Source organism: Camelina sativa, chromosome 8, assembly GCF_030686135.1.
Source record: "Camelina sativa cultivar CO46 ecotype springtype chromosome 8, ASM3068613v1".
In the NCBI taxonomy this organism is placed as follows: domain Eukaryota; kingdom Viridiplantae; phylum Streptophyta; class Magnoliopsida; order Brassicales; family Brassicaceae; genus Camelina; species Camelina sativa.
In genome coordinates this window covers 3507111-3534048 of record NC_141887.1, presented here as the reverse complement: position 1 = coordinate 3534048, position 26938 = coordinate 3507111, and the positions used below count along the sequence as shown (strand labels likewise).

The following is a 26938-nucleotide window of genomic DNA, read 5'->3' as shown; positions in this document are numbered from 1 at the left end:
GTTAAAATTGATGATGTAGTTTCTGTTTTTGTATCGAAATATCATAAATTTAAAACTATACACAATTATTTTTTTTTCTCAAAAATTGTGTATTTTAAAATACTTTAAAATACTTTAAAATGTTAAAAAATATTTTATCTAATGTTTGCTTAAGACATTTATATATATTTTAAAAAAGTTTAAACTATATTTATAAATATCAATCTACATGACTACATTTGCAAACATATCCTCCGATCCGGCACTCAAATGGTAGAATATCAAATATATAATTATATATGGAAAACAAAAAGGTTTCTATAATATTTTAGATTTCATTCAGCTAAAAGGAGAAAACGGGTTAATTAGGTAATTGGATTTTTTATAATAAGATCTTAACCTTTATTAGTATACTTATACAAAAAGACTATTAAGGTTGCATACACGACACGAGTCACCCCCGAGACACTCTCCTCAGTCAAAAATTAAATTAAAATATACGCAAAAAATAACGACTTTTGTATTTATTCTGGCTTCTCATTAAATCCCCAGAGTAAAAAAAAAAAAAAAAAGGGCATAGAGATTAGAGAGACAAAGAAAAAATTGAGTGGGTGAGATTTTATTACGATAGAGGAAGAAGAGACATCTCTTTTCTTCTACTTGTGTGTTGTGTGGTGTGTACATATGTATATATTACAGCAAGCGTTTGAGAATTTTCTGACATTAATGGGTCAAACCTTTTTCTCGTCTTTTTTGATTTGCTAAAGTATTTGAAAAATCTCATCCTCTTCTTCTTCATCTTTCTTCAACGTTCTCACCACAGTACTACTACTATATCTTCTGCTCTTTTAGAGAGATAGATAGAGAGAGAGAGAGAGAGAGAGAGAGAGAGAGAGAGACAACAACAAAGGTTAGGCTTTTTGTTTACATCACTCGTTTTCTCCCGTTTGGTTACTCTGTCATGTGATTCCACTATATAGTTTTTATACTTTTCGGCTCTTCTTCATTTTCTTATTATACCTTCTCAAGTCTCAACCTTTGATAGATAAATTCACAACGAAACCCCAATCTTGATGAACCCAGTTGAGTATTTTGTCAAACAATAAAGGGTTTTGGCTTGTTTTTGTTTTTTTTTTTTTGTTTTTCCTCTTTTTGTGTTTGTTCATTTGCTTTTGAAGATCTTCTTCTCGTTATCTGTTTTTTGTCTCTTTGTTATGAAAAAACCGATTGCTTCCTTTGTAGAAATTAAGGTTTTTTTTTTTTTGTTTTCTCGGCTTTGTATAGAGATCTCGATTTCTCCTAATCAACTCGCTTGTTTGTTTTATTCAATTTGCAGGAAAGCTTTGAAATTTACCAGTTTGATCCAAAATCAAATATTGGGTTTCACTGAAATTTTTGGGATTTTTGATTCTTCCAAGTGGAAGAAACAGAGTAAACAAAACAAGCAAATCCCAAGAGAAAGAAGAAGCAAAAAAACAGAAGTTGAGATTTTGAGTATGTCTTCTTCTTCTGTAGCAGTGTTATGGGTTGCTGCTCCTTCTCCAAATCCAGACCCGATGAATAATTTTGGGTTGGTAAGGGTTCTAGAGTCTTCTAGAATCCTCTCTCGTTGTCAGAATCAGAGACTTAACAAAGGTATGAGGAAGCAGACAACAACAACATGGAGCTCTTCTTCTCTTGTTACGAACCCAAGAAGAAGAAGTGGTGTTGTGTCTTCAAGCTTAGTTGCAAGTCCTTCAGGGGAGATAGCCCTCTCATCTGAAGAGAAGGTTTACAATGTTGTCTTGAAACAAGCTGCTTTGGTCAACAAACAGCTTAGATCTTCTTCTTATGATCTTGATGTCAAGAAGCAGCCTCAAGACGTTGTTCTTCCTGGTAGTTTGAGTCTGTTGGGTGAGGCTTATGATCGTTGCGGCGAAGTTTGCGCCGAATATGCTAAAACGTTTTATCTCGGTTAGGATCTATTCTCTCTTCTTTGGCTTTGGTGTGATGGAGACTTTGTATGTTTGGTTTCTGAATCCTAATGTTTCTGTTGCCAGGGACTTTGCTTATGACACCCGAAAGGCGAAAGGCTATTTGGGCTATCTACGGTGAGTTACTGCATTGTCATCATTGGTTTTGATTGTAGGACAAAGTGATGCTCAAAGTAGACTAGAGATTAAGATTATATCCAATCCCAAAACATTATCCATATGTTATAAACTTAGAATCGATCACTTGCTCTCTCAGTCTTGGTTTGCAAGAAGTTGTAAGAAGCTGAAATAGATTCCTTGGAACATACACACATGCTGAAACATAAACATCTCAAGTTAGCTTGTGTTTAAGATAAGCTCCATGACGCACCTAGTGTAAGCTTTCAGGATTAAGAGCCAAGAAAATTGAATAGCTTAGTTACTAATATGGGGTTTAATGGGCTTTCTAGGCCCAATAGTCTTAAACTCTGGAGATTAACTTATGCGGAACAATGTTAGCTCTCATGACCTTTTAAATGTTTGATTGGTCTCATCTTGATGGTTTTACTCTGTTTTTTTTGTGTGCAGTTTGGTGTAGAAGAACTGATGAGCTCGTTGACGGGCCTAATGCTTCACATATAACTCCCATGGCGTTAGATAGATGGGAAGCAAGGTTAGAAGATCTTTTCCGTGGCCGTCCTTTTGATATGCTTGATGCTGCTCTTGCTGATACAGTTGCTAGATACCCGGTTGATATTCAGGTCAGTCAGCCTCACTCTGTCTTATCATACTTTGCTGTTTCATTTTACAGGTCAAATTGCATTCAATCCTTATAAAATCTTGATCTAATGTTCGTTTGTCTTACAGCCATTTAGAGACATGATCGAAGGGATGAGAATGGACTTGAGGAAATCGAGATACAAGAACTTCGATGATCTCTACCTTTACTGCTACTATGTCGCGGGAACCGTTGGTTTGATGAGTGTTCCAGTTATGGGAATCGATCCTAAGTCGAAAGCAACTACGGAAAGTGTTTACAACGCTGCCTTGGCCCTTGGGATAGCCAATCAGCTTACCAACATACTCAGAGACGTAGGCGAAGAGTGAGTCTTTTTGTTTTCCTTTACTCTCAAGCTTTGGTTTCTTGGTTTCACATATCGGTTTCTTGATTCACATGTCTCTCCTAAAACAGGTTTCTTGATTCACATATCTCTCTTAAAACTGGTTTCTTGATTCACACCTCTCTCCTAAACTTGTTTTGCTCTCTCTCTCTCTGATCAGTGCGAGAAGAGGAAGGGTTTATCTACCTCAAGACGAATTGGCTCAGGCTGGTCTCTCAGATGAAGACATTTTCGCTGGTAAAGTCACTGATAAGTGGAGAAACTTCATGAGAATGCAGCTTAAACGAGCAAGAATGTTCTTTGATGAAGCTGAGAAAGGCGTCACCGAGCTCAGTGCTGCTAGCAGATGGCCGGTAAGTGTCTTTACAGCCGCAAGTTTACCGTTTACATTTTTTCGTTTTCTCCACAGAATTATTTTTAACACTGTAAGCTTGGCTGCAATGTTTTAGGTATGGGCGTCGCTGCTATTGTACAGGAGAATATTGGACGAGATTGAAGCCAATGATTACAACAATTTCACAAAGAGAGCTTACGTGGGGAAAGCCAAGAAAATTGCAGCATTGCCGTTGGCTTATGCTAAATCAATACTAAAGACTTCAAGTTCAAGACTGTCGATATGAGCGAGAGCTAAAGTGGGAACAAACAACCTAAGAGCGCTTTTTGTGATTAAGAAAAATCTTAGGGTCGAATTTATCATGTTAACTAATATTATTATTATACATATTAATCCGGGAAACCAAATTCTTATAATGTTACATTCTTTTTCTGTATGTAAAAAAAGTAACTTTTTTTAATTTTGTTTTAGTTATCAAATTCTCTTGGCTTAATGAGGGAATATAAAGTTTTTGGTTGAAGAAATAGTTATTGTGATTTATATACAAATAAGTTAAATTCGAAAACTAGTATCATGGTACGAAAACAAACTATTGCCAACAACGACACTACTACAAATTACTATACTTTTCTGTTTTTATCATGAAATTATTCGTTATTCATGAGTGTAAATTGAAACTTTTTACTTAGTAACAATAAGCCTTAATTAGTTTGTCTAGTAATGCATGCATGATAAACAGTCGTGCTCCGAAAACACCATCGATTCTTCAAACGTAGATTGATTTTATTATTGAAACTTTGAAAGATACAATACAGACAATAAAAAAAAACAGAAAATACTAAAGCGTAATTGGTTCCAATCATCATAGTATCTATCATACATTCGAGCTAATTCAGTGACCAGCCATCTCCATAAGCTTCTTCCAAGCCGGTCTAGCGCTAATCTCTTCCCACCACCGGTTAAAATTCTCCCGAGCCTTAACCATCTGGATTATATCGGTTATACTCATCAAGTACCCCATCGCCGGCATGTGAGTCAAATCAGCCATAGTGAATTCTTCACCAGCCAGAAACCGGTTCGAAGCAAGGCGGTTCTCGTATATGTCCAAGACCACTCCGAGCTTTGTTTTGAGCTCCTCGACCAAAACGAGGTCACATTCTTCACCTAACCTAGGCTTGATGATTAGGTTAACCACAATGGGATGGGCTAGAGCGTTGAAGTAATGGCTCTCAACGTCGGCCCACTGGTCCACAATGGCTTGGTGCTCTAGTGACTTGCCCAAAAGGTTCGTGCCTTGGTCTGCGTACTTGGTAGCGTAGTATCTCGCAATGGCTCGTGATTCTTTGCCAAATTTAAAAAACACTATATATAAATGATAGTAAAAATAAATAAAAATTTGTAAAGTGATGTTAATTAATAGGATGTTACCAAAAAGCTTGAAATCTCCATCTTCTATAGCTGGAACTTGACCAAATGGCTACAAGAAAACAATAGTTATATTGGATATACAAAACGTACACACGATTTAATTAGTTTATGAATTTTTTTGCTAATTAATTACCTGACGAAGAAGATGTTCTGGTTTTTTCTGCTCTAGTGTATCAAGATCTATATGAATAATCTCGAATTCAATTCCTTTTTCGAGAAAACAAAGCAAGACTCTTTGTGGGCAAGCTGCCGTTACCTGTCCGTATAGCTTCACAACCATTACTGTATAATTTTACAATAGATTATTGCTATGAATAATCAGAAAAACAAACAGATATGGTTTTCTATATGCTTTTAAAATGTTTTTGTGTATGTCGATCTTATTTATAAAATGAGAAGTGGGGATATTGTTGGCATTTTATTAGACTCAAGATAGTAAGAACTGGTTGTTGTGCGGGTTGGGTAGAGCATGTGGTGGTTGTTCCACTAACGTACGGTGGATAATAATATACCCTTCACATTTCTCTACAAACTTTAATATATCAATAACGAAACAATTCACAGATGATGACATTAGGCCCATTTCGATACATAATTCATATTTGTGTCAAATTTTGATTTGAAGTTACAAACTTAGGAAAATAGATTTGATTAGTTAAAAGAAAACAAAAGTTTTAGTTCAATTCGGTTTACGATTTTGCATTTTGCGGTTCATTCGAACAAAGAAAAAAAGAAAACAAATATAATTTGTTTCTATTCAAAAGCACGTGCCAAACCGTGTGTGGTCGGACCGGTGGATAGATATTACAAAATATATGGTTTCCAAAATATGAAAATGTCACCTTACCATACAATACAATCTTTTTATTTAGGGTCAAGATTGTTTCAGACGAACACTTCTCCATAACCATTTTTGAGGTTTGTTGACTAACAGAAATGAGAAAGAAACAAAGAAGAAGAAAAAAACTACACAAGCATAATAAGTGACGTTTTTAGGGTCCCAAAGGTTTTCTACTTCCAACAACATTAGCAATCATTACAGAGTTTCACAGTCTTTAATCTTCTCACATACAAGAATCACAAACACAATCCCTTTTTATCTATATGCCCTCCTAAACCTGAACGTGCTTCACAAGCAATGCCTTGTCTGTTTTAAGTGAGCTGTCTCCTCATGAACAAAGACAGGATCTTCTACTCTCTCTGGAATCTGAGCCTGGCCCAATTCTATACCTGCTCCTTGGTTCGCCGGGGTCATTGTGGCAGCAACATCATGCTTACTTCTTGAGCTCAAAGATAAATAGTAGACAATCTCGAGGGCAGTAGTAACAAGCGAAAGCACAGCACCGATAGAGAAAACGCCTGGTTTCACAATGTAGCAAAAGTAGGGACCACCAAAATCCGTTGAATCCTCGGTGTGTTCATCGTTGAATGAAGCTCCAGTAAACAGCACAAGGAAAGCTATTACAAAAGTGAACCTAAAGCAGTGCGAAATCATTAGCTGTAAGCATATTACAAGTAGGAAACTTACAGCAAACAAAGGAACAAGAAATGATGAGAGAATTACCAGGAAACAACAAAGCAGATTAAGGAGATAGAAGGACCTTTTCTATAACAGTAAGTGACTATCATGTGAGCCATCATCAGAGAGAAAGCTGAAGTGAAGCCGAGAGAGATCGTAAGTTCTTGGATAGCTGCATTTTTTTATTGAATTTGTTTCGGTGGTAACCTTGACTTGAGATCTCTGTGTCGATTTAAGACAAAAATGAGAATAAACAAACTTTTAGACCAAGTTTGAAACGTTACACAAAACAAAACCAGATACAAACCATTGGCTAGGAAAATACACAAAAAAAAATGTTTCAAGAACTTACTAACAAACAACTTAGTTCAAGAGAATATCATTAAGTTTAAGTAATGTAGAACTTCGTTCATTTACATACACTGCAGAATCCTTATGACTAATCAAAGATCTTTCAACTTAATCGATCAATACATAAAACTCAATTAAGAAAGGCTATAACTTTGTTCTATAAACTGAATGTAACATGATATTATTCCAAAACCCATAAATGAATTGTGAGAAATACTTAGGAACAAATACTTTGTTTAAGTGGAATTTAGGTGGAATGTGACAAATAACATATGAATACATTATGCAATTACCAAAATATACCAACATGACACACCAAAAAAAACAACAGTATACCACATAGTATTTATAAAAAGAAAAGAAGACAAAACCCACAATAAATACAACTTCTTTAGAGAGAGTTCTTATCTATATCAGCCACCATATAGAGATTGAAATTAACCACTCAAAATCATGAGACAAGTCACTACAAAACAGAAACCCTACAAAAGTGATGTGTCAAAACTCAAAAGGGAAGAAGAAAGAAACCTTGACTCGAGTAGCTTCAGCGGCGAAGGCAGTAACAGCTGATAATAAACCAAGTAGAAATAAGACACAACACATCACAACCTTTCTCCTCTCCATATCTGTCTCTCACTCCCAACTCCAAAAATGCTTCCTTTTGTTTTTTTTTTTCTTTTTAATTCTCTCTATCCTTCCAATTTTACTGTTCGTCTTCGTTTGTAAGAAAACGTGAAGTTGGTGACAGACCCATTAAATTCCGTACTTACTTTTTACGTCAGCCAAGTCAAAAGTAGTCTTCTTTGTTTTACATTTCACTCTCTTATAGATCCACGCGTGTTGGTCCTTTCAATTACTACTTTTTTTCTTTTTCTTTTAAGCAAACTAATTTTATTAATGGGCCATACCCTTAATGGGCTTTAGGCTTGAAAAATACACAAACGCAAGAGTTACAAAACTAAAAAAATTCCGACTAACAACATCAAAAATCAAGGTTGGGTCTGGGCGGTTAAACAGAGGCAGAGAATTCAGTCTACTATCTCCGTCGAATACAAAGTTCACAAATTTGTGATTTTGTTATCGGATCGGGTTTTTCAACCGAAATACTCGGTTCCCGTCTCCAAACTATTTACTAACGACACGTCGGATCCGCCACAAGCTTCCCAAAATAGATCCATTCTCCGACTCTCTGTAAACTGTTACTACTTTTTCTGTTGTTATTCTCTCTTTATGTAAAACTGAAGGGTTATTGGTTTAGGATTTGAATGGAATTTTAAAAACTTTAAATGTTATTTAGAATTTAGAATTTTATAAAGTCAATAAAAGGTATCGTGTGAATTAGTGATTTGATGGCGTCTCTCTCTGGGGACGACTCATGGGGCGATTTTCGCCCATTCATAGCCTGCTTTGATTCTCCGTCAAGGAGTTGTTTTCTGTCCGATATACTCTGTTTTTTGAATTTTCAGGGATCTGTCGGCGGTTATTGTCTGTCCATTTTTAATGGCAGTTACTTGTCTCCCTCTTTTATGGGAGTTAATCGTTTATCAAAACCGCCATGGATCCCATCCTATAAATTCAGTATCTTCCCTCACTTTCTACTCAATCCTTTACCCGTTTCTGTTACTCCGTTCTCTACCAAACTCATCATAATGAGTGACTTTCTGAGAAAATCTGTGCAAGATCTTGATTTGGGGATTGAAGATGCCCCAATTGCTTTTCCTTCTGAATTCAGTTCTCGCGCCGCTTCGGTGAACCGCTACTCGATTGTTGTCACGCCGGTGAATCTCCGGAAACAAAATCTCCGGGCTTTAATCCGTCATATGCCTAGAGTGTGGGGCTTTGCGGATACTTGTGTGGGACGGTTACTAGATGGAGGTAGGGCGCTGTTCCGTTTTCAGACAGAGGAATCAATGGATTTGGTGCTGCGACGCGGCCCTTGGTTTTTCAATGACTGGATGATCACGACTCATCGCTGGTATCCAAATATTGGTGAGAATGACATGAAGATCATCCCATTCTGGGTTCAAACTGAAGGTATCCCCACTCTCTACTTAACGAATGTAACAGCTAGGTGGGTTGGCAATAGAGTAGGCTATGTTACAGATGTTGATTATGATGAGAATGTTAATCAAGTTGGGGCTGTAAGAGTTAGGATTGCCTGGAATATAGACGATCCTTTACGTTTTCAGAAGAATCTCAAGTTTTCTCTAGATGAAAACACCGTGATTAAGTACCGATATGAAAGGCTTAGGAATTTCTGTACTAAGTGTGGATCGCTAAAACATGATACAAAGGACTGCTCTTTGTCCTTTGACAACAATGATCCACCGGAATCTGGAGACGATAGCGATGATGATCACCAACCTGATGATCGAGACAAAATGTCTGACTCTGACACTTTACCTTTAGTGGATCCCGCAACCCTTATTCCTGGTCTCCAAATGTCACCACCAAATACTGCTGGATTTGGATATGTCCCACATATCACAACTTCCTCTTCTCTCCCAAGTGTCTTTGAAGATACTGAACTGATCGCCGAAAGGATACACTATCTCCACTCAAAATACATGAAGAAGGTTGATGGTACTCAGACATCGGAGGACTATCTGGACAGAGGCTCTGACAATGCACAACCACAGTTTGCCTTCCTAAAGCGTAAGAGGGTGCGGTTTGAAACAGTCTTTAACAGAGTTGAAGCTGCGGAAGAGTTGGCGGTCCTAAGCCAACTGCGAAAAAAGGAAAACGAGAAATGTTTGTGGACTCGTATTCAGTCAACAAGGGATTCGACGGAGGCGCGGGGGGCCCGATACCCCCAGATCCAATATGAAGATCATCTCCTGGAATTGTCAGGGCTTAGCTCAGCTGCTGACTTCTTCTCGCTTATCTAAATTATGTTTTTCTTCTAAGTGTGACATTCTCTTTCTCTCTGAAACTCGTAACAACTCTGAATTTGTAACTAAAGTAAAGGATGATCTAGGATTTTATGATGTTTTAATTCAGCCCCCTGAAGGAAGGAGTGGTGGCTTAGCCCTAATGTGGAGGAAGAATGTATCGTTATCCTTACTTTCTAAGGATGAACGACTCATTGATGTTGTTGTAACTCTTAATAATAATATGTTTCACTTGTCTTGTGTGTATGGTCATCCTACACAAAGTGAACGACACATCTTATGGGAAAGATTTGAACACATATCCTTATATCGCAATGCTCCATGGATCATAATTGGCGATTTTAATGAAATTGTATCAAACCAGGAAAAAGTTGGTGGTCCGGCATGAGATGAGTGGACGTTTAGAGATTTTCGACATATGATCACAATGTGTGATTTAATGGATATCCGATCCAGGGGAAACAAATTCTCTTGGGTGGGAGAACGATATTCCCATACTGTTCTGTGTTGTCTGGACAGGGCCATGATAAATATTGCGGGTACTGCTACTTTTCCCAACGCCGAAGCTCATTTCTTGGAGTTCTGGTTCAGACCATAAACCTATTCTGCTATACTTGAATAACAACAACAAACAGAGAAAAAGAATTTTCTATTTTGATAAGAGACTTTGTAAAGTTCCGGTTTTCAAAGAGGTAGTTCATCGTGGCTGGTCTGGGGAGAATGATTGTGATGATATCCCAATCACGACAAGGATTAGTAGTTGCAGAAAAGCAATGGCTGAGCTCAAACAACAATCTCAACTTAATGTCGATATCAGGATAAAGTCATTACAATCTCAGTTGAATGAGGCCATGGAGAGTGTATCACAAGTAGTCCGAATGTGCATCCCTCAGTTGCACCAAGATTTAACCAAAGCGTATAAGGACGAAGAGACTCATTGGAAACAAAAAAGTCGTAATCAGTGGATGCAAGAAGGTGACAACAACACAAGTTTTTTTCATGCTTGCGCACAAACAAGATTTTCACAAAACAATCTTACATCTATATCTGATGAGAGTGGAATCGTATTCAGGGGAGATAAGAACATATGAGATCATGCTCAGAAATTCTTTTCTGATCTCTTTTCAACAAGCGGACATTATGTTTCAACTCAGGAATTTGCTGATTTTGAGCCAAAGGTCACAACAGAGATAAATGATGCTCTTACAAAGTCATTTAGTGATGAAGAGATATATAAAGCCATCTGTTTAATCGGTGATGACAAAGCCCCTGGGCCATATGGACTAACAGCACGATTTTATAAAAGCTGTTGGGACAAGGTTGGAAAGGATGTGATAAAAGAGGTTAAATTTTTTTTAAGACATCAATAATGAAGCAGAGCATCAATCAAACTAATATTTGCATGATTCCAAAGATAGAAAACCCTGTGACTCTTTCGGATTTTCGACCAGTTGCTCTCTGCAATGTTTTATACAAGATAGTTTCGAAATGCTTAGTCCAAAGACTCAAACCACATCTTAATAATATTGTCTCTGAAGCACAGGCAGCTTTTATCCCAAGGCGATTGATTCAGGACAATGTGATGATAGCACATGAGATAATGCACAATTTAAAAGTTCGAAAGAGAGTTTCTCAGTCCTATATAGCTGTGAAAACATATGTGAGTAAAGCCTATGACAGAGTTGAGTGGAACTTCCTTGAAACAACATTAAAGCTATTTGGCTTATGTGACAAATGGATTGGATGGATCATGGCAACAGTAAGAACAGTTAACTACTCTATGTTGATCAATGGAGCCCCATATGGAAATATAATACCTCAACGTGGAATTCGACAAGGAGATCCTTTATCACCTTATCTCTCTATCCTCTGTTCGGATATTTTAAGTCATCTGATTGATTCTAAGGTATCAGAGGGAGCAATCAAAGGAATTCATATTGGTCTTGGGGTACCACGTATTACACATCTGCAATTCGCAGATGATTCTCTTTTCTTTTGCCAAGTAAGTAGAAAAAAATGCCAAGCCTTAAGAGATGTTTTCGACGTCTATGAGTACTACTCAGGTCAAAATAATAAATACATCCAAATCACTGGTAACTTTCGGGTCGAGGGTTTATGGTTGGACTCAGGACAGACTCAAACAAATTCTAAATATTGCTAACTATGGAGGTGGAGGAAAATATTTGGGTCTACCTGAACAATTTGGTCGAAAGAAATCAGAAATGTTTAATTTCATTTTAGACAGAGTTAAAAAACGTACATCAAGCTGGACTGCTAAAAAGCTAACCCCTGCAGGAAAGGAAATTATGCTAAAGTCAGTTGCAGTTTCAATGCCAGTCTATGCAATGTCTTGTTTTAAACTACCTAAGAGTGTTACTTCAGATCTAGAATCTCTGTTAATGAACTTCTGGTGGGAGAGAAATTCAAATAAACGAGGTATACCATGGATTGCATGGAACAAGCTTAAGCTGTCAAAGAAAGAAGGTGGATTAGGATTTAGAGATTTGGAGAAATTTAATGATGCTCTTCTTGCAAAACAAGCATGGAGACTAATTCAACATCCAAATTCATTATTTGCAAAGGTGATGAAGGCACACTACTATAAAGATGATCCTGTTCTAGATGCAAAACCTCGCAAGAATCAATCATATGGTTGGTCTTTTCTACTACTAGGCCTTGACCTTATAAAGAGAGGAACCAGATACATCGTTGGAGATGAAAAATCGATTCGGGTTGGTATTGATAATGTCCTTCCATCTCATCCTCCTCGTCCCGTTACACATCAGTCTCCTGACCCCAATCTTTCAATAGACCATTTTATTGATGCCGGAGGTAGCTACCGTTCATGGGATACATCAAAAATTGCATCATTGATCACTGCTGAAGATGGTGAAATTTTACAAAAAATTCATCTCTCGATAATAGAACAGAGTGATAAACTCATTTGGAATTACTCTCTTTCTGGAGACTATATAGTCAAGTCTGGATACTGGTTTTTAACACATGATCCCCATGATATCATTATGAATCCTTTAACCATCCATGGTTACACAGAGCTCAAACAAAAAATTTGGCGACTTCATTTGATGCCAAAAATAAAGCATTTCCTCTGGCGTATAGTCTCTCGTGCACTCCCTACTACTACACGCCTGAGAACAAGAGGAATGAATATATAAGCTCTTTGTCCTAGATGTCGACAAGAAGATGAAACTATTCTCCATGCTCTCTTCACATGTCCGTTCGCAAAAATGGTTTGGCATACCTCCAACACTCCCTTACTGAATGTCAACCAATTGGAACAAGATGCTGAAGCTAATTTATCAAATATCATCAATCGATCAATCCAACAAGCTACCACCACATTTGACTCTTAACTACCATTTTGGCTCCTTTGGCGTATTTGGAAGGCTAGAAACAACTCTGTTTTTAATGATTATCGGGAGGGGGCCTCAAAGACTGTACTACTCTTAATTGCTGAAACAAAAGAATGGATAAATATTACAAAAACTCCTGATCCTCATGGGCATGAAAGCAGACATACACAAACAACACAAACTACTTGGACCCCGCCCTTTTTTTCTATGTTGAAGTGTAACTTTGATGCAGGTTTCGACATAGACAACCATACAGTTACAGGTGGATGGATTGTAAGAAATTATCTTGGACATGCACTGGTTTGGGGTGCACAGAAACTTTCTGAAGCCGAGAATTCATTGGAAGCTGAGGCAAAAGCTGTATTATTGGCTCTCGAACAAACATGGCAACATGGATATGATTCTATCATTTTTGAGAGAGATAATGAATCTTTATATAAGTTGATCAATGGTACTTTAAAGAATGCTTCACTATCAAATCTATTGCAAGATATCAAGTATTGGACTACAAAATATAGCTTGTTTAGTTTCAAATTCGTTAAACGTGAAAACAATCATGTAGCTCATACTTTAGCGAAATTTGGCTGTAGAGATCAAGAGTCTTATACTGAGTCTGTAATGGTACCTGAATGGTTACATACCCCTCTTTGTAATGACATTTTCTAAATCAATATAAGTTCTAGTGGAGTAAAAAAAAAAAAGGTATCGTGTTATTCAATTTAAACAAAAAAATCTAAAATTGTTAATGAATTTAATTATTATATTATTGGTTCACGATCTTATACATTTTTTTACAAAATAAAGTTATTGAAAGTATTATAAAAATACTATATTGTTTGGAGTATTTTACAAGATTTTAGACAATTAATCAACAAAAGCTATACATTACTCTTTAGCAATTCTTACAAATCTTTCACTTATTCATTTTTGATGATTTTATTGAAATCTTAAAAAGTTCTTTATAAATTAGAATCCAGCAACACCCCCTAAACTACTTCAGTTTGGTTACTAAAGTGATTACTAAAGTGACTATAGTTCATTTAAGATCGGACCGGATCGGTTTGCTACTAAATGTGAGGTAAGTAAATATATTATTTTTTGGAGCAAAATAATTAAATTGTTAAAAATTTGATCCATTTAAGTTTTTACAATTTATAAGAAGTTTTTCATTTACTCTGCTAAAAACAAAAATCAAAGGACCACATTTATTTCCGCAATATCACAAAAATAAATAAAATGGGAAATATTATTCTATCATTCGTAATGAGATGAACGAATGTTTTGGGGATTAGTCATTTTCATTTCGGTTTAATCAATACTTATTTATCTGTCAAATGAATTAGATAAAAGATTAGTGGTGCGCCCCGATTCATCATATAAATGATTCAATTAATCAAAGGTATCTTCTTTAGGAGTTATATATGATGAATCTAGTTCTAGATAAACAATAATTCATTCATTCCAAAAAATCAAGCATTGTAGTTATATCAAAAACTGAAACAATCAAGCATATATGTAACGTAACTTTACGATTTTTTTCATTTTTGCGGTTCATTCGGATAGAATTGATTTTGTAAACAAGCATAAATTGTTTTTATGTTGTAAAACACTTGGGTGGACTTCCATAACCGGCCTGTTACATGTCATAGTGTGTAAGGCCTATGGCCGAAGGTCCATTACCTATTTCCTATGTCTAGTCGGTTTTGTATAATCTCTATATATATGTGTAACATTCGATCATCATTAATAAGAATAAGACAAGAGAAAACCTCCTTCGAGTTTCTCTAGTTTACAACACGTTATCAGCACGACTCGTTCTAAAGTCCAACTGAGAAAATTCCCTAACCCTAAAACCCTAAAAACCGCCGCACATAAAACCCCTGTTCGTCCAAGCCCTCAACCAGATCAAGTTCGTAGCTCGGCGGTGGTTCTAGTTCGTGATCAATCTGTGTTCGTGGTCAAGCTTCAGTTCGTGATCAAGTTCTGTTTGAGACTAGTCCGAGGTTCGTGATCAAAATCAAGGTATATTCGAGGTCTTTAGCTTCCAGATCAATTCCAGTCAACCCCAAACGGTGTAAGGTAAATAATCAAACCTTATAAGAACACATGTATCGAATCTGGACTTAAATCCTATAAGAACCCTAATATCTACAAGTAAACAATCAACAAACAAAACCCTAAGCTTTGAAATCCTAAAATCCTAAAACTTTAAAATCTGATTGTTTGAGGTTTAGGATTGCTTAGATTGTTTGAAATTACACTAATTATGATATGTTTAAAATCTGGTTGATATTGATTGTTTGCTTGTTGCATGAAAACCTTAGAACTAGAAACCTAAAATCGAAAATATTAATCTGTTTTGTTCTAAGTATAATCCGATTGTTCTTGGCTGTTTTGTTTAAAATCAAAACCCTAAAATTAGATCTTAAAATCGGAAATCCTAAGGAATTATTATCTCCCTAAAATTTGTCATTATCCTATTTAAAGAAAAAGGAAATTTAATAAAAGGAAATTTTATCTAAGAAAAAGGAAAATTGCTAAAACCTGAAATTTGTCCATATTTCATGTTCATACTAGAATTTGTCTAGGATTGTATTTTCATGCATGTTAAACCACGAAAATTTGAGTATAAATAAGCATGGCATGGTTCGGTCTCAAATACTGCATGGCCCTAAGTGATTAGCATGGTTCGGTCTCAAATACCGCATGGCCTAAATTTGTTGCATGGTTCGGTCTTAAATACCACATGTTAATCGTATGCATGTTTTCTATTTTAAAGATGGCAAAGCTCAACAACCTCTCCTATGCTGCCCTTAATGTTTCTGGAGATAATTACTTGCAATGGGCATTGGACACTAAGATCAATCTAAAATCAAAGGATCTTTGTGAGTGCATTGAGGATGATAATGACTGTTCTGAAAAGAACAAGTACAAGGCAATAATGCATATTCACCATCACCTTGCTGAGAGTCTCAAAAACCAGTACCTCACTATTGAAGATCCTCTTGACCTTTGGACAGCATTGAAAAACAGATATGGACACCAAAAGACGGTGCTCCTGCCAAAGACTCAATTTGATTGGAAAAACTTAAGGATCCAGGATTTTAAATCCGTGGATGAGTATAACTCAGAGCTATTTAAGATAGTCTCAATCCTAAAGTTATGTGGTACCGAGGTGACTGAGGAGGACTTGATAGAGAAGACATTCTCTACCTTTCACTCCAATAACGTACTGCTTTAACAGCAGTATCGTGAAAAGGGGTTTAAGACGTTTGCAAGCCTCATATCTTGTTTGTTGCTTGCTGAGCAGAACAATGATCTATTGATGATGAATAGTGCTTTGAGACCTCCGGGTACAGCTCCATTACCGGAAGCTCACAAGGTTGACATGGCAAAGAAAATCCCAAAGAGCCGAAAGAGACTATAGAGTCTAACTATGTCCATAGGGACAAGTTTGGCCATGACCGTGGGAGAAGTGGACGTGGTGGTCCTGGTCGTGGGAGTTACCAAGGACACAATTTTGGTGGTCAAGGCCGTGGAAACCAATTCGGCTTCGGCTGAGGTCGGGGTAGAGGCCGCGATATATTTAAACCGCAACATAAGACCAAGTCCACTTGCCATAGATGTGGTATGGATAACCACTGGATAAAGACATGCAGAACTCCTAAGCACCTTGTTGATCTCTATGGTGAAGGTGATTTCGACAATGAGAAGGATGACCTATTGGATTATGAAACTTCCGATTTCTTGAGAAAGGATAATTAAACTCAAATGTGGTATTGATTTAATTTTATGTTTTATGCTTTGCATTTGATTGGCTTTTGATTTTGGATTATTGTTTTGGTTTAAATTCAGTAATATTATTACCTTTAAATATGCATTTGTTATGCTTTTATGGCTAAAACATAAATTCTTGTCCATATTGAGAAATGGCTGAGGACAAGAATATAATTGTGGTGGATAGTGGATCAAGCCACACAATTTTGAATGATAAGAGATATTTTGCATAATCTCATTTTTGAAAAATGCCAATATTAGCACAATAGCGGGTATAGCAAGTTTAATTAAAGGCTACGGCCAGATGCACATCTTGAACTAAGTGATGCCTTATATTCACCCAGCTCAAAAGGAGCTTATTAAGTCTAAAAGACATTCATTTGAATGGTTTACATGTTGAAACTAAGGGTCAAGAAAACCAAGAGTTCCTATGCATTATTGAAATCACCCAAGGATCTAAGAAAATCCTAGAGACTATATCCGCATTATTTACTGGTTTTTACCATGCTAAGATTAATATGATAAAGGCTAATTTGGCAATGAATAAAATGTTCAATGAACAATGCACTTTATGGCATGACCGGCTTGACCATCCGGGTTCTAACATGATGCGTAAGCTAATTATGAATTCTAATGGGCACACTCTAAAAGAGAGAAGTGTTATTCCTAAAAAATCTCACGTGTGTAGCATGTACACAAGGGAAACTCATTTATAAGGCCATCACCAGTCAAAGTAACTAAAGAGATTTTCCACTTAAGACTATACGTCTAGATAATGCTGGTGAATTTACATCCCAAGCGTTTAATGATTATTGTATGTCCATGGGGGGAAGTGTGTAATATCTTGTGGCACATGTACATACACAGAATGGATTAGCTGAATCCTTCATTAAACAAATACAATTGATTGCTTGACCATTACTCCTGAGGTCGAAGCTTCCTGTGTCGGCTTGGGGACACGCAATATTACATGCAATAGAAATTATACGCATCAGGCCATCTAGTGAGAATAAAGAATAAATATTCGCCATCCCAATTATTAATGGGTCATGAGCCAGACATATCTCATCTAAAGACATTTGGGTGTGCCGTTTAGGTACCGATTGCATCATCACAGAGAATAAAGATGGGACCTCAAAAGAGGATGGGAATATATGTTGGATATGATTCTCCCACCATTATTAAGTATCTTGATCCAACTACGGGTGATTTATTTAAGGCCAGATACGCGGATTGTCAGTTTGCTGAATCCGAATTTCCTATGTTTGGTGGAGAGAATAACAAGCTGGTCAAGCAATTATCATGGAATCAAACATCCTTAAATTGGCAAGATCCTCGGACTCTAGCATGTGAGGCAGAGGTCCAAAAGATTATACATTTGCAAAAGCTAGCTATTCAATTGCCAGATTCCTTTGCTGACCCAAAGAGAGTAACAAAGTCGTACATACCAGCTTGTAATGCACCAGTACGTATTGATGTTCAAGAGGGACACAATAAAGTTGCTACAGAGTCTAAGGCCCGTTTGAAACGTAGTAGACCATTAGGTTCCAAAGATAAGAACCCTCAAAAATCTAAGAAAGGTGCAAATAAAACCAAGGTTGAGGAAATTATAGACATGGCCGCGGCAAATCCTAAGGTACCGAATGAGGTTTGGGACGCTGAACCTCAAGGACCTAAAGGTATTGATAATAATGAGATCTCGATAAATTATATCATGTCTGGAATAAAATGGAACCAAAAAGATGTTGACATCGATGAAATATTTGCATACAAGGTAGCACTTGAAATAAATGAGGATCATGAACCCACATCTATATTAGAGTGCACTCAAAGTAGAGATTGGTTAAAATGGAAAGAAGCCGTTGACGTAGAGTTAAACTCTTTAAAGAAGAGGAATGTGTTTGGTCAGATCTTAAGGACACCATTTGATATAAAGCTAGTTGGACACAAGTGGGTATTTGTAAGAAAGAGAAATGAGAGTAATGAAATAGTGAGATATAAGGCACGGCTTGTAGCACAAGGATTCTCTCAAAGACCAGGAATAGATTATGAGGAAACATACTCCCCTGTGATGGATGCAACGACTTTTAGATATTTAATAAGTCTGGCTATAAGATAAAAACTGGATTTGCGTTTAATAGATGTTGTAACCGCATATTTATATGGTCCACTGGATAATGAAATTTATATGAGATTACCAGAGGGTATTAAGCTCAAAGATAAGAGTGGTTCTCGAGAACAATACTGCATAAGGCTAGACAAATCCCTTTATGGACTGAAACAAAGTGGGCGAATGTGGTACAATAGACTAAGTGAGTACCTAGCCAAAGAGGGCTATAAGAATGATCCCATCAGTCCATGTATTTTTATAAAGAAGTTTGCAAACAAAGGATTTGTAATCATAGCAGTATATGTGGATGATTTGAATATCCTAGGAACCTCTGGGGAAATCGCTCAAACAATTGAATATCTCAAGAAAGAATTTGAAATGAAAGACCTAAGTAAGACTAAGTTCTGTTTGGGGTTGTAACTTGAGTACATAAATGATTGAATCCTTGTGCATCAAATGGCATATACTGAAAAGGTACTCAAGAGGTTTAATATGGACCAAGCTCACCCATTGACTAGTCCAATGGTTGTAAGGAGCCTTGATTTGGATAAAGATCCATTCGGTCCAAAGAAGGACGATGAAGAAGTTCTCGGTCCTGAAGTGCCATACCTCAGTGCTATAGGAGCGTTAATGTTCTTGGCTAGCCACACTAGACCGGACATATGTTTTGCCATGAACCTCCTACCAAGATTTAGTTCTTGTCCGACCCAAAGACACTGGAACGGTATCAAACATGTGTGGCGTTACCTACAATGAACACTTGATTTGGGTTTATATTATACTAACCATAACAAAGAAGGTTTAGTTGGTTTTGCTAATGCAAGTTACTTATCGGATCCTCATAATTCAAAGTCTCAAACCGGTTATGTGTTTACACACGGTGGTACCGCGATTTCATGGCGTTCTATGAAGCAGAGCATTGTGGCCACTTCATCTAATCATGCGGAAATCCTAGCTATTCATGAAGCCAGCCGTGAGTGTGTTTGGTTGAGGTCGATGACTCAACATATCAGGACAGATTGTGGCATGATCGACGATAAGGAAGCAACAGTTATATATATGAGGACAATACGACTTGCATCGCACAACTCAAGGAAGGGTACATTAAGGGAGATCGGACGAAGCACATCTTACCCAAGTTCTTCTTCACACATGAACTACAAAAGGCCGGAGAAGTTCAAGTGGTACAAGTTCAATCCTGCGACAACTCAGTCGATCTCTTCACTAAGTCTTTACCGACATCGACGTTCAAGAAGCTCACGCACCAGATTGGAATGCATAGACTTAGGGACTTCTAGTGATGCTTAGAACAGGGGGAGCAATGTGGGCTGTACTCTTTTTCCTTCACCATGGTTTTGTCCCACTGGGTTTTCCTGGTAAGGTTTTAATGAGGCAGCACCCCCAAGCGTATTGTGCTGATCCCTTAGCATCGGCACGGTTATGTCATCCAAGGGGGAGTGTTGTAAAACACTTGGAGTGGACTTCCATAACCGGCCCGTTACATGTCCTAGTGTGTAAGGCCCATGGCCGAAGGCCCATTTCCTATTTCTAGTTGTTTTGTACTATCCCTATATATATATGTGTAACATTGGATCATCATTAATAAGAATAAGATAAGAGAAAACGTCATTCGAGTTTCTCTAGTTTACAACATTTTATTCAATAACACGTGCCAAACTGCAGTTGGTCGGCCCAGTGATAGATATTACAAGAATTATGGGTTCCAAAATATGACAATGTCACCTTACCATACAATCTTTTATTTAGGGTCAAGATTGTTCCAGACGAACACTTCTCCATAACCATTTTTGAGGTTTGTTGACTAACAGAAATGAGAAAGGGACAAAGAAGAAGAAGAAAAAACTACACAATGCATAATAAGTGACGTTTTTAGGGTCCCCAAGGATTTCTACTTCCAACAACATTAGCAATCATTACAACGTTTCATAATCTCACAGACAAGAATCACAAACACAAACCCTTTTTTATCTATATGCCCTCCTAAACCTAAACGTGTTTCACAAGCAAAGCCTTGTCTGTTTTAAGTGAACTGTCTTCTCATGTAAGTATCCTCATGAACAAAGACAGGATCTTCAACTCTCTCTGGAATCTGAGCCTGCCCCATTGCTATACCTGCTCCTTGGTTCGCCGGGGTCATTGTGGCAGCAACATTTTGCTTACTTGAGCCCAAACATAAATAGTAGACAATCCCGAGGGTAATAGTAACAAGCGAAAGCACAGCACCGGTAGAGAAAACGCCCGGTTTCACAATGTAGCAAAAGTAAGGGCTAACAATATCTGTTGATTCCTCGATGTGTTCATCATTGAGGGCAGCTCCAGTAAGCAGCACAAGGAAAGCTATTACGAAAGTGAACCTAAAGCAATGCGACGAAATCATTAGTTGTAAGCAGGCATTACCAAGTAGGAAACTTAAAACAAACAAAGGAACAAGAAATTCTGAGAATTACCAGGAAACAACAAAGCAGATTAAGGAGATAATCCACTTAGACCTCGAAGGAGAAGGACCTTTTCTACAACAGAAACAACTACTCGAGACACTGACAATTATCTGAGCCATCATCAGAAAGAGAGCAGAAGTGAAGCCGAGATCGTAAGCTGGACTTCTTGGATAACTGCATTTTTTTATTGAATTTGTTTCGGTGGTAACCTTGACTTGAGATCTCTGTGTCGATTTAAGACAAAAATGAGAATAAACAAACTTTTAGACCAAGTTTGAAACGTTACACAAAACAAAACCAGATACAAACCATTGGCAAGGAAAATACACAAAAAAAAATGTTTCAAGAACTTACTAACAAACAACTTAAGTAATGTAGAACTTCGTTCATTTACATACACTGCAGAATCCTTATGACTAATCAAAGATCTTTCAACTTAATCGATCAATACATAAAACTCAATAAAGAAAGACTATAACTTTGTTCTATAAACTGAATGTAACATGATATTATTCCAAAACCCATAAATGAATTGTGAGAAATACTTATGAACAAAAGACTTGGTTTAAGTGGAATGTGACATATAACAAATGAATGCATATGCAATTAACAAAATATACCAGCAGCATACCACATAGACACATAGTATTTACAAAAACTGTTGTACCATTGCTGTTTCATTGACAGGTAAAAATTCCCAAAACCAACGAGTTCCCCACCAATTATTATTCAACTCATATCTCAAAGATTGAAGCTTTCATCTCAAACGCATTTCAGGCAAAAACGAATTTCAATAAAAAGAAAAGAAGACAAAACCCACAACAAATACATCTTCTTTAGAGAGATTTCTCTATCAGCAACAATAGAGAGATTGAAATTAACCACCCAAAATCATGAGACAAATCACTACCAAAGAGAAACCCTACAAAGTGATGTCTCAAAAGGGAAGAAGAAAGAAACCTTGATTCGAGTAGCTTCAGCGGCGAAGGCAGTAACAGCTGACAATAAACCAAGTAGCGATAAGACACAACACATCACAACCTTTCTCCTCTCCATCTCTCACACTCCAACAACTCCAAAGATGCTTCCTTTTATTTTTTTATTTTTTTAATTCTCTCTATCCTTCCAAGTTCCAATTTTACTGTTTCTCCTTTTTTGGGGGGTTTCGTCTTCGTTTGTAAGGAAACGTAAAGTTGGTGACAAACCCATTAAACACCGCACTTACTTTTTCAGTCGGCAAAGTTAAAGTACTCTTCCTTCCTTGTTTTTACTCTCTTCAGATCCACGCGTGTTGTTCATTTCAATATTTTGTTGTTACTCTCTCCTTATTTTAAAACTAAAACTAAACTACTTCGGTTTGGTTTCTGAATTGACTAGTTCACTTAAGATCGGACCGGATCGGTTTGCCACTAATTGTGAGGTACGCAAATTAATTAAATTGTTAAAAAATTGCTCCATTTAAGTTTTTATAATTTATAAGAAGTTTTTCATTTACTCTGCTACAAACTAAAAACTAAAATCAAAGGACCACATTTTTTTTTTCGCAATATTACAAAAATGAATAAAATGGCAAATATTATTCTATCATTCGTATTTTATCCATCCATGACTTATATATATTTCATCTTTATTCATTTCATATATATTTATTTAACTAAATAAACAAAAATTAGATGAATGAATGTTTGATAAATTTTTTTTGGTGTTTAGTCATTTTCATTTTGGTTTTATTCATCCATGACTTATTCATTTATTATTAAAACGTTAATAATAAATGATTTTCTTTTGGTAATTATAATTATACTAATAATGATATGAACGAGTTTTGGGGTATTATTAGTCATTTTCATTTCTAATGACATTTATTTAACTGTAAAATAAATTAGATAAAAGATTCTTGTAAAAATAAAAGGTTAGTGGTGCACACCGATTCATCATATAAATGAATCAATTAATCAAAGGTATCTTCTTTATGAGTTATGATGAATCTATTTCTATTTTTAGATAAGCAATAATTCATTCGTTCCAAGAATCAAGCATTGTAGTTATATCATAAACTGAAACAATCAAGCATACAATGATACAAGTAAACTATTACTTTTAGTCGTATACAAAACGGTTAATTACACTCTCTCCCTCCCAAGTTATATGATGTTTTTAGCAATATACGATTCCTTACTTTATCAAGATTTCAAAATATCTCAATTATAGTTCAAGATTAATTAGCGATAATCGCTAACCATAAAAAATTACAAAAACAAACGCAATATATATCAATTAACCACCTTTCTTTATACAAACCTATATACATTTAGATAAATATAGAAATGCATTATCCTTCAACTAATTCTCATCATCAAGCATACGTCGACGGCTCGTCCAAAGATGAAATCTTTGTTGTTCTTAGTCTTGTTATGTTTGTTTCGAATAAACAAATTAGGTATTTGCTTAGAAGAAGAAGCTCGAAAGGCTAACAACGGAGTTGGAAGGCCTGGATTCACAAGTGTCACTAGTTTCGGAGCTATTGGCGATGGAAAGACCGATGATACTAAGGTGCATATTTATAATAGAATCATCACACTATCAAATTGGTATATATAATCTTTGCTCAAGTGTGTATGTGCTTGCGTTATGTATGTTTTTTATCAGGCTTTTCTTAAGGCATGGGAAGCTGTATGTAAAGGAGGAAGTAGAGGTAATACAAAGATTCTAGTGCCTCAATGGAAAACATTCATGCTTAAGCCTCTTGCATTCGTCGGTCCATGCACCTCTTCCTCTATCTCCTTTATGGTATATATAACTAACTACTTTAATCTTATTTCTTTAGTTTCAAACTCTTTAAAAGTCCAACCTTTATGTGAAAAATGATTTTAATAGAAATTGATTTGTAGCTTGTTAAGACCATAACTTGACAATTGTTTAATTGGTTTGGCGATTTATTTACATTAGATAAAAGGTAATCTTGTGGCACCGAGTTACACTTGGTATGCGGGAAGATACCCAACATGGATTAATTTTGACAGTATCAACGGCCTAGTTGTCACCGGAGGTGGCACCATAGATGGTCGTGGTTCTTTGTGGTGGGGTAACGTTAATAAACGCCCCTCCGTAAGTCCATTTGCAAGACCTCCCACACTCAAATATATTAACCTTGGTCAAATCGTTTATCAGTTATTGTTGTTTCTTACTTGTTTTTATAGGCAATGAACTTCAACAACTGTAATGGTCTTAGGATTTCTAATCTCCGGCACTTGAACAGCCCTCGGAGTCATGTAGGACTAAGTTGTTCAAAGAACATCGAGGTCTCGGGTCTAAGGATGACTGCACCCGGCGATAGTCCCAACACCGATGGTATTGACATATCAAACTGTAAAAAAGTCAACATACACGGCTCAGTGATTGCCACTGGAGATGATTGCATTGCCATTAATAGTGGTTCCTCTGATATCAACATAACCGGCATTTTCTGTGGCCCTGGTCATGGCATCAGGTGATTCTTAAATTCATGATTCACAAACAATCATCATATAATACACACAAAGGTAAAAACTAAATCATATAGAGTACGAAATGATATTATAGTGTAGGAAGCCTTGGACTAAATGGAGATTTTGCAACCGTTGAAGAAGTTAGGGTAAAGAACTGCACTTTTACAAACACTCAGAACGGTGTCCGAATCAAGACATACCAGGTTGTCCATTATCTTTCTTTTGTTCATCATTGATACTCCCATAATCTTCAGCACATTCCTCAATTAAATATGGTTTCTTGTGTGAGTTTGTTCGGTAGAACGGATCAGGATATGCTAGGAAAATCTCGTTCATGGATATTAACATGGTTGCATCCGAAAACCCTATTATCATCGACCAGAGCTATCACAATGGGCGCACAAATAGAGGAAAGGGCAAGTCATCTAATAAATATCAAAATTGTCATTTTGCAAAACCAAAATCTCAGACCGGTAATGGCAAAGGAGTGAAAGTGAGCGATGTGCGTTACACTAGAATACACGGGTCATCAGCGAGCGATCAAGCTATCACATTGAACTGCGATGCAGACTTGGGATGTGTTGGAATTGTGATGGACAATGTGAATATGAACTCATCGACAACAGGTCACAAGGTGTTTGCTTCATGCAAAAATGCTGATGGGTCTTTTTATGATTCGAAAGTGACTTGTCTTAAAAAGTACTACCATCTATGATTCTTGTAATATATCTTTTCATGGTGAAACTGAAATCGATTCCTTGGAACTTGGAAGAACCAAAAAAGAAAATGGTTTCTTCTCATTTTTTGTTAGAGGAGAACCGTTTTAATCCGAGTTCTTATAGGTTAAAAAAGTTTAAAAGTGGTTCTAAATTATTTGGCTGAATAAATGATTGATGTTTCAGTTGGTTAACTTTGCAATAAATCCTGCAGAGAAAAGTTGGGTTTTTAGGTTCATCTAACAAAGACTGAAACTTTTGTGTCCACCACAGACACAAAAGGAACAATTAAAACTCCCTAAAGGATACTTTATAGAGAGATCAACTTAAAGTTGTGATTATAACACCTTCTGCAAGATGTTCAAGGAGCAACTTAGCCTAATTAGCTACATTACATTTACCTATTCCATTAGCCTAATTAGCTTTAGCTCTTCATGATTATATCAAACCAAGATGTTCAAACACAATTAAACAATGCTCTCCAAGCGTAAAGCATCATCAATTGGGAAGATTTAAGAGTTAATTAAAATCCAAACGAGTACCAAATCAGAGACCAAACACGGATTAACATATATATATATATATATATATATATATATATATATATATATATATATATATATATATATATATTTAAAGATCCTTACAACTCCAGATCAAACATTGAAACACACCAAAAACCTAAAAAAAACGACTCAAGTAGAGAAAACACCAAAGAACTCAAAAACAGTAAACGACCTGAAGACGAAAGACGAAGAAGGAAGGAGGATGCTCTTAATTGTTCTTGAGCCTCTCAACTCTCTGGTTAAGCTGCTCAATCCTGACAACCAAATTCGTAACGGAGTAAAGAATCCAGTAGAAAACAAGAGCCGACGCGATCAGAAGCGCGTTACGCTGAGACTTCATGATTGATTTCTGGTGACGAAGATGCTCAGAAGGAGTACACGAATCGCCGTCGCAGGAAGGTCTAGTCTCGTACTTCCAGTAGATATCCATAAGAAGGAAGAGACAGAACGGGATGATCGAGAGGAACGGTTTGAGGAGGTTACGAGTCACAGCAACCAATCCTTTACGGAGAGCGTCGAGCCCAGGCATCGTCAAGAGGATCACCATGATCGCTTCAGCCGCTGCTGCGTAGCCTAATACAACCCATTCGAGAGCCATTTTTTTTGGATCTAGGTATCGATTGATTCGATAGAAGAGGCTTTTTTTTATAGATCTGAATCGGTTCTGATGATGATGAATGCTCTACTTTTTCTTAGTGAGCAAGTCTCTAGGTCTTCTTCGATTTTTGGGTACAAAAAGAGGAAGAAGATGTACGGAGGATGAAGCACGTGGCGCTTTTGAGGTGTACGCGTATCACTCGTCGAGGTTTTAATGGGCCTTATTATCTCAGCCCAATCTATTGGGTTTCCGTAGCTCGAATCATCACTTTTTAG

At 36.7% G+C, this 26938-nt stretch overlaps 5 protein-coding genes and 2 pseudogenes across 7 annotated transcripts; 3 read left to right on the top strand and 4 right to left on the bottom strand.

The window, feature by feature from the left end:
- Positions 1-417: 417 nt before the first annotated feature.
- LOC104706011 (phytoene synthase 1, chloroplastic) lies at positions 418-3846 on the top strand. 2 transcript variants are annotated; one of them, XM_010422126.3, is made up of 7 exons: positions 418-889; positions 1316-1932; positions 2019-2069; positions 2520-2692; positions 2799-3034; positions 3213-3405; positions 3502-3846. In XM_010422126.3, the coding sequence occupies exons 2-7, from the start codon at positions 1476-1478 to the stop codon at positions 3670-3672; spliced, it is 1281 nt and encodes a 426-aa protein (XP_010420428.1). In that variant the 5' UTR covers positions 418-889; positions 1316-1475; the 3' UTR covers positions 3673-3846. The 2 variants fall into 2 exon arrangements, with proteins under 2 accessions (XP_010420428.1, XP_010420429.1); XM_010422127.3 differs by having other exon boundaries at positions 506-1061.
- Positions 3847-4148: 302 nt separating this feature from the next.
- LOC104706009 (glutathione S-transferase F12) lies at positions 4149-5292 on the bottom strand. Its single transcript, XM_010422125.3, has 3 exons — positions 4948-5292; positions 4815-4863; positions 4149-4727 (listed from the first exon to the last, which is right to left on the bottom strand). Exons 1-3 carry the CDS (start codon positions 5092-5094, stop codon positions 4279-4281), a joined length of 645 nt encoding a protein of 214 aa, XP_010420427.1. The 5' UTR covers positions 5095-5292; the 3' UTR covers positions 4149-4278.
- A 511-nt stretch (positions 5293-5803) lies between these two features.
- LOC104706008 (uncharacterized) lies at positions 5804-7448 on the bottom strand (annotated as a pseudogene). The gene is made up of 3 exons (XR_015564114.1): positions 7213-7448; positions 6379-6555; positions 5804-6289 (listed from the first exon to the last, which is right to left on the bottom strand). The product of XR_015564114.1 is annotated as an uncharacterized LOC104706008 (transcript).
- An 885-nt stretch (positions 7449-8333) lies between these two features.
- LOC147939632 (uncharacterized) lies at positions 8334-13615 on the top strand (annotated as a pseudogene).
- Positions 13616-20723: 7108 nt separating this feature from the next.
- LOC104706007 (protein MODIFYING WALL LIGNIN-2) lies at positions 20724-22600 on the bottom strand. Its single transcript, XM_010422124.3, has 3 exons — positions 22256-22600; positions 21305-21519; positions 20724-21211 (listed from the first exon to the last, which is right to left on the bottom strand). Exons 1-3 carry the CDS (start codon positions 22349-22351, stop codon positions 20878-20880), a joined length of 645 nt encoding a protein of 214 aa, XP_010420426.1. The 5' UTR covers positions 22352-22600; the 3' UTR covers positions 20724-20877.
- A 2529-nt stretch (positions 22601-25129) lies between these two features.
- LOC104709181 (putative polygalacturonase At2g43860) lies at positions 25130-25498 on the top strand. The gene has a single exon (XM_010425834.2). The coding sequence runs from the start codon at positions 25130-25132 to the stop codon at positions 25496-25498; it is 369 nt and encodes a 122-aa protein (XP_010424136.2).
- A 563-nt stretch (positions 25499-26061) lies between these two features.
- LOC104706006 (B-cell receptor-associated-like protein) lies at positions 26062-26814 on the bottom strand. The gene has a single exon (XM_010422123.3). It carries the CDS (start codon positions 26661-26663, stop codon positions 26274-26276), a length of 390 nt encoding a protein of 129 aa, XP_010420425.1. The 5' UTR covers positions 26664-26814; the 3' UTR covers positions 26062-26273.
- Between the last annotated feature and the right edge of the window lie 124 nt (positions 26815-26938).

What these genes read in the sequence shown, in the direction of transcription:
- LOC104706011 (XM_010422126.3), top strand. Translation starts at nt 1,476, where the DNA reads ATGTCTTCTTCTTCTGTAGCAGTGTTATGGGTTGCTGCTCCTTCTCCA. An exon ending in GATACCCGGTTGATATTCAG is followed by an intron (nt 2,693 to 2,798) that starts GTCAGTCAGCCT and finishes TTTGTCTTACAG; the next exon opens with CCATTTAGAGACATGATCGA. An exon ending in CTCAGAGACGTAGGCGAAGA is followed by an intron (nt 3,035 to 3,212) that starts GTGAGTCTTTTT and finishes CTCTCTGATCAG; the next exon opens with TGCGAGAAGAGGAAGGGTTT.
- LOC104706009 (XM_010422125.3), bottom strand. Translation starts at nt 5,094, where the DNA reads ATGGTTGTGAAGCTATACGGACAGGTAACGGCAGCTTGCCCACAAAGA. An exon ending in CAGAACATCTTCTTCGTCAG is followed by an intron (nt 4,864 to 4,947) that starts GTAATTAATTAG and finishes GTTTTCTTGTAG; the next exon opens with CCATTTGGTCAAGTTCCAGC. An exon ending in TGGAGATTTCAAGCTTTTTG is followed by an intron (nt 4,728 to 4,814) that starts GTAACATCCTAT and finishes AATTTGGCAAAG; the next exon opens with AATCACGAGCCATTGCGAGA.
- LOC104706007 (XM_010422124.3), bottom strand. Translation starts at nt 22,351, where the DNA reads ATGGAGAGGAGAAAGGTTGTGATGTGTTGTGTCTTATCGCTACTTGGT. An exon ending in CTGAAGCTACTCGAATCAAG is followed by an intron (nt 21,520 to 22,255) that starts GTTTCTTTCTTC and finishes AAATCGACACAG; the next exon opens with AGATCTCAAGTCAAGGTTAC. An exon ending in ATCTGCTTTGTTGTTTCCTG is followed by an intron (nt 21,212 to 21,304) that starts GTAATTCTCAGA and finishes GCATTGCTTTAG; the next exon opens with GTTCACTTTCGTAATAGCTT.
- LOC104709181 (XM_010425834.2), top strand. Translation starts at nt 25,130, where the DNA reads ATGGTTGCATCCGAAAACCCTATTATCATCGACCAGAGCTATCACAAT.
- LOC104706006 (XM_010422123.3), bottom strand. Translation starts at nt 26,663, where the DNA reads ATGGCTCTCGAATGGGTTGTATTAGGCTACGCAGCAGCGGCTGAAGCG.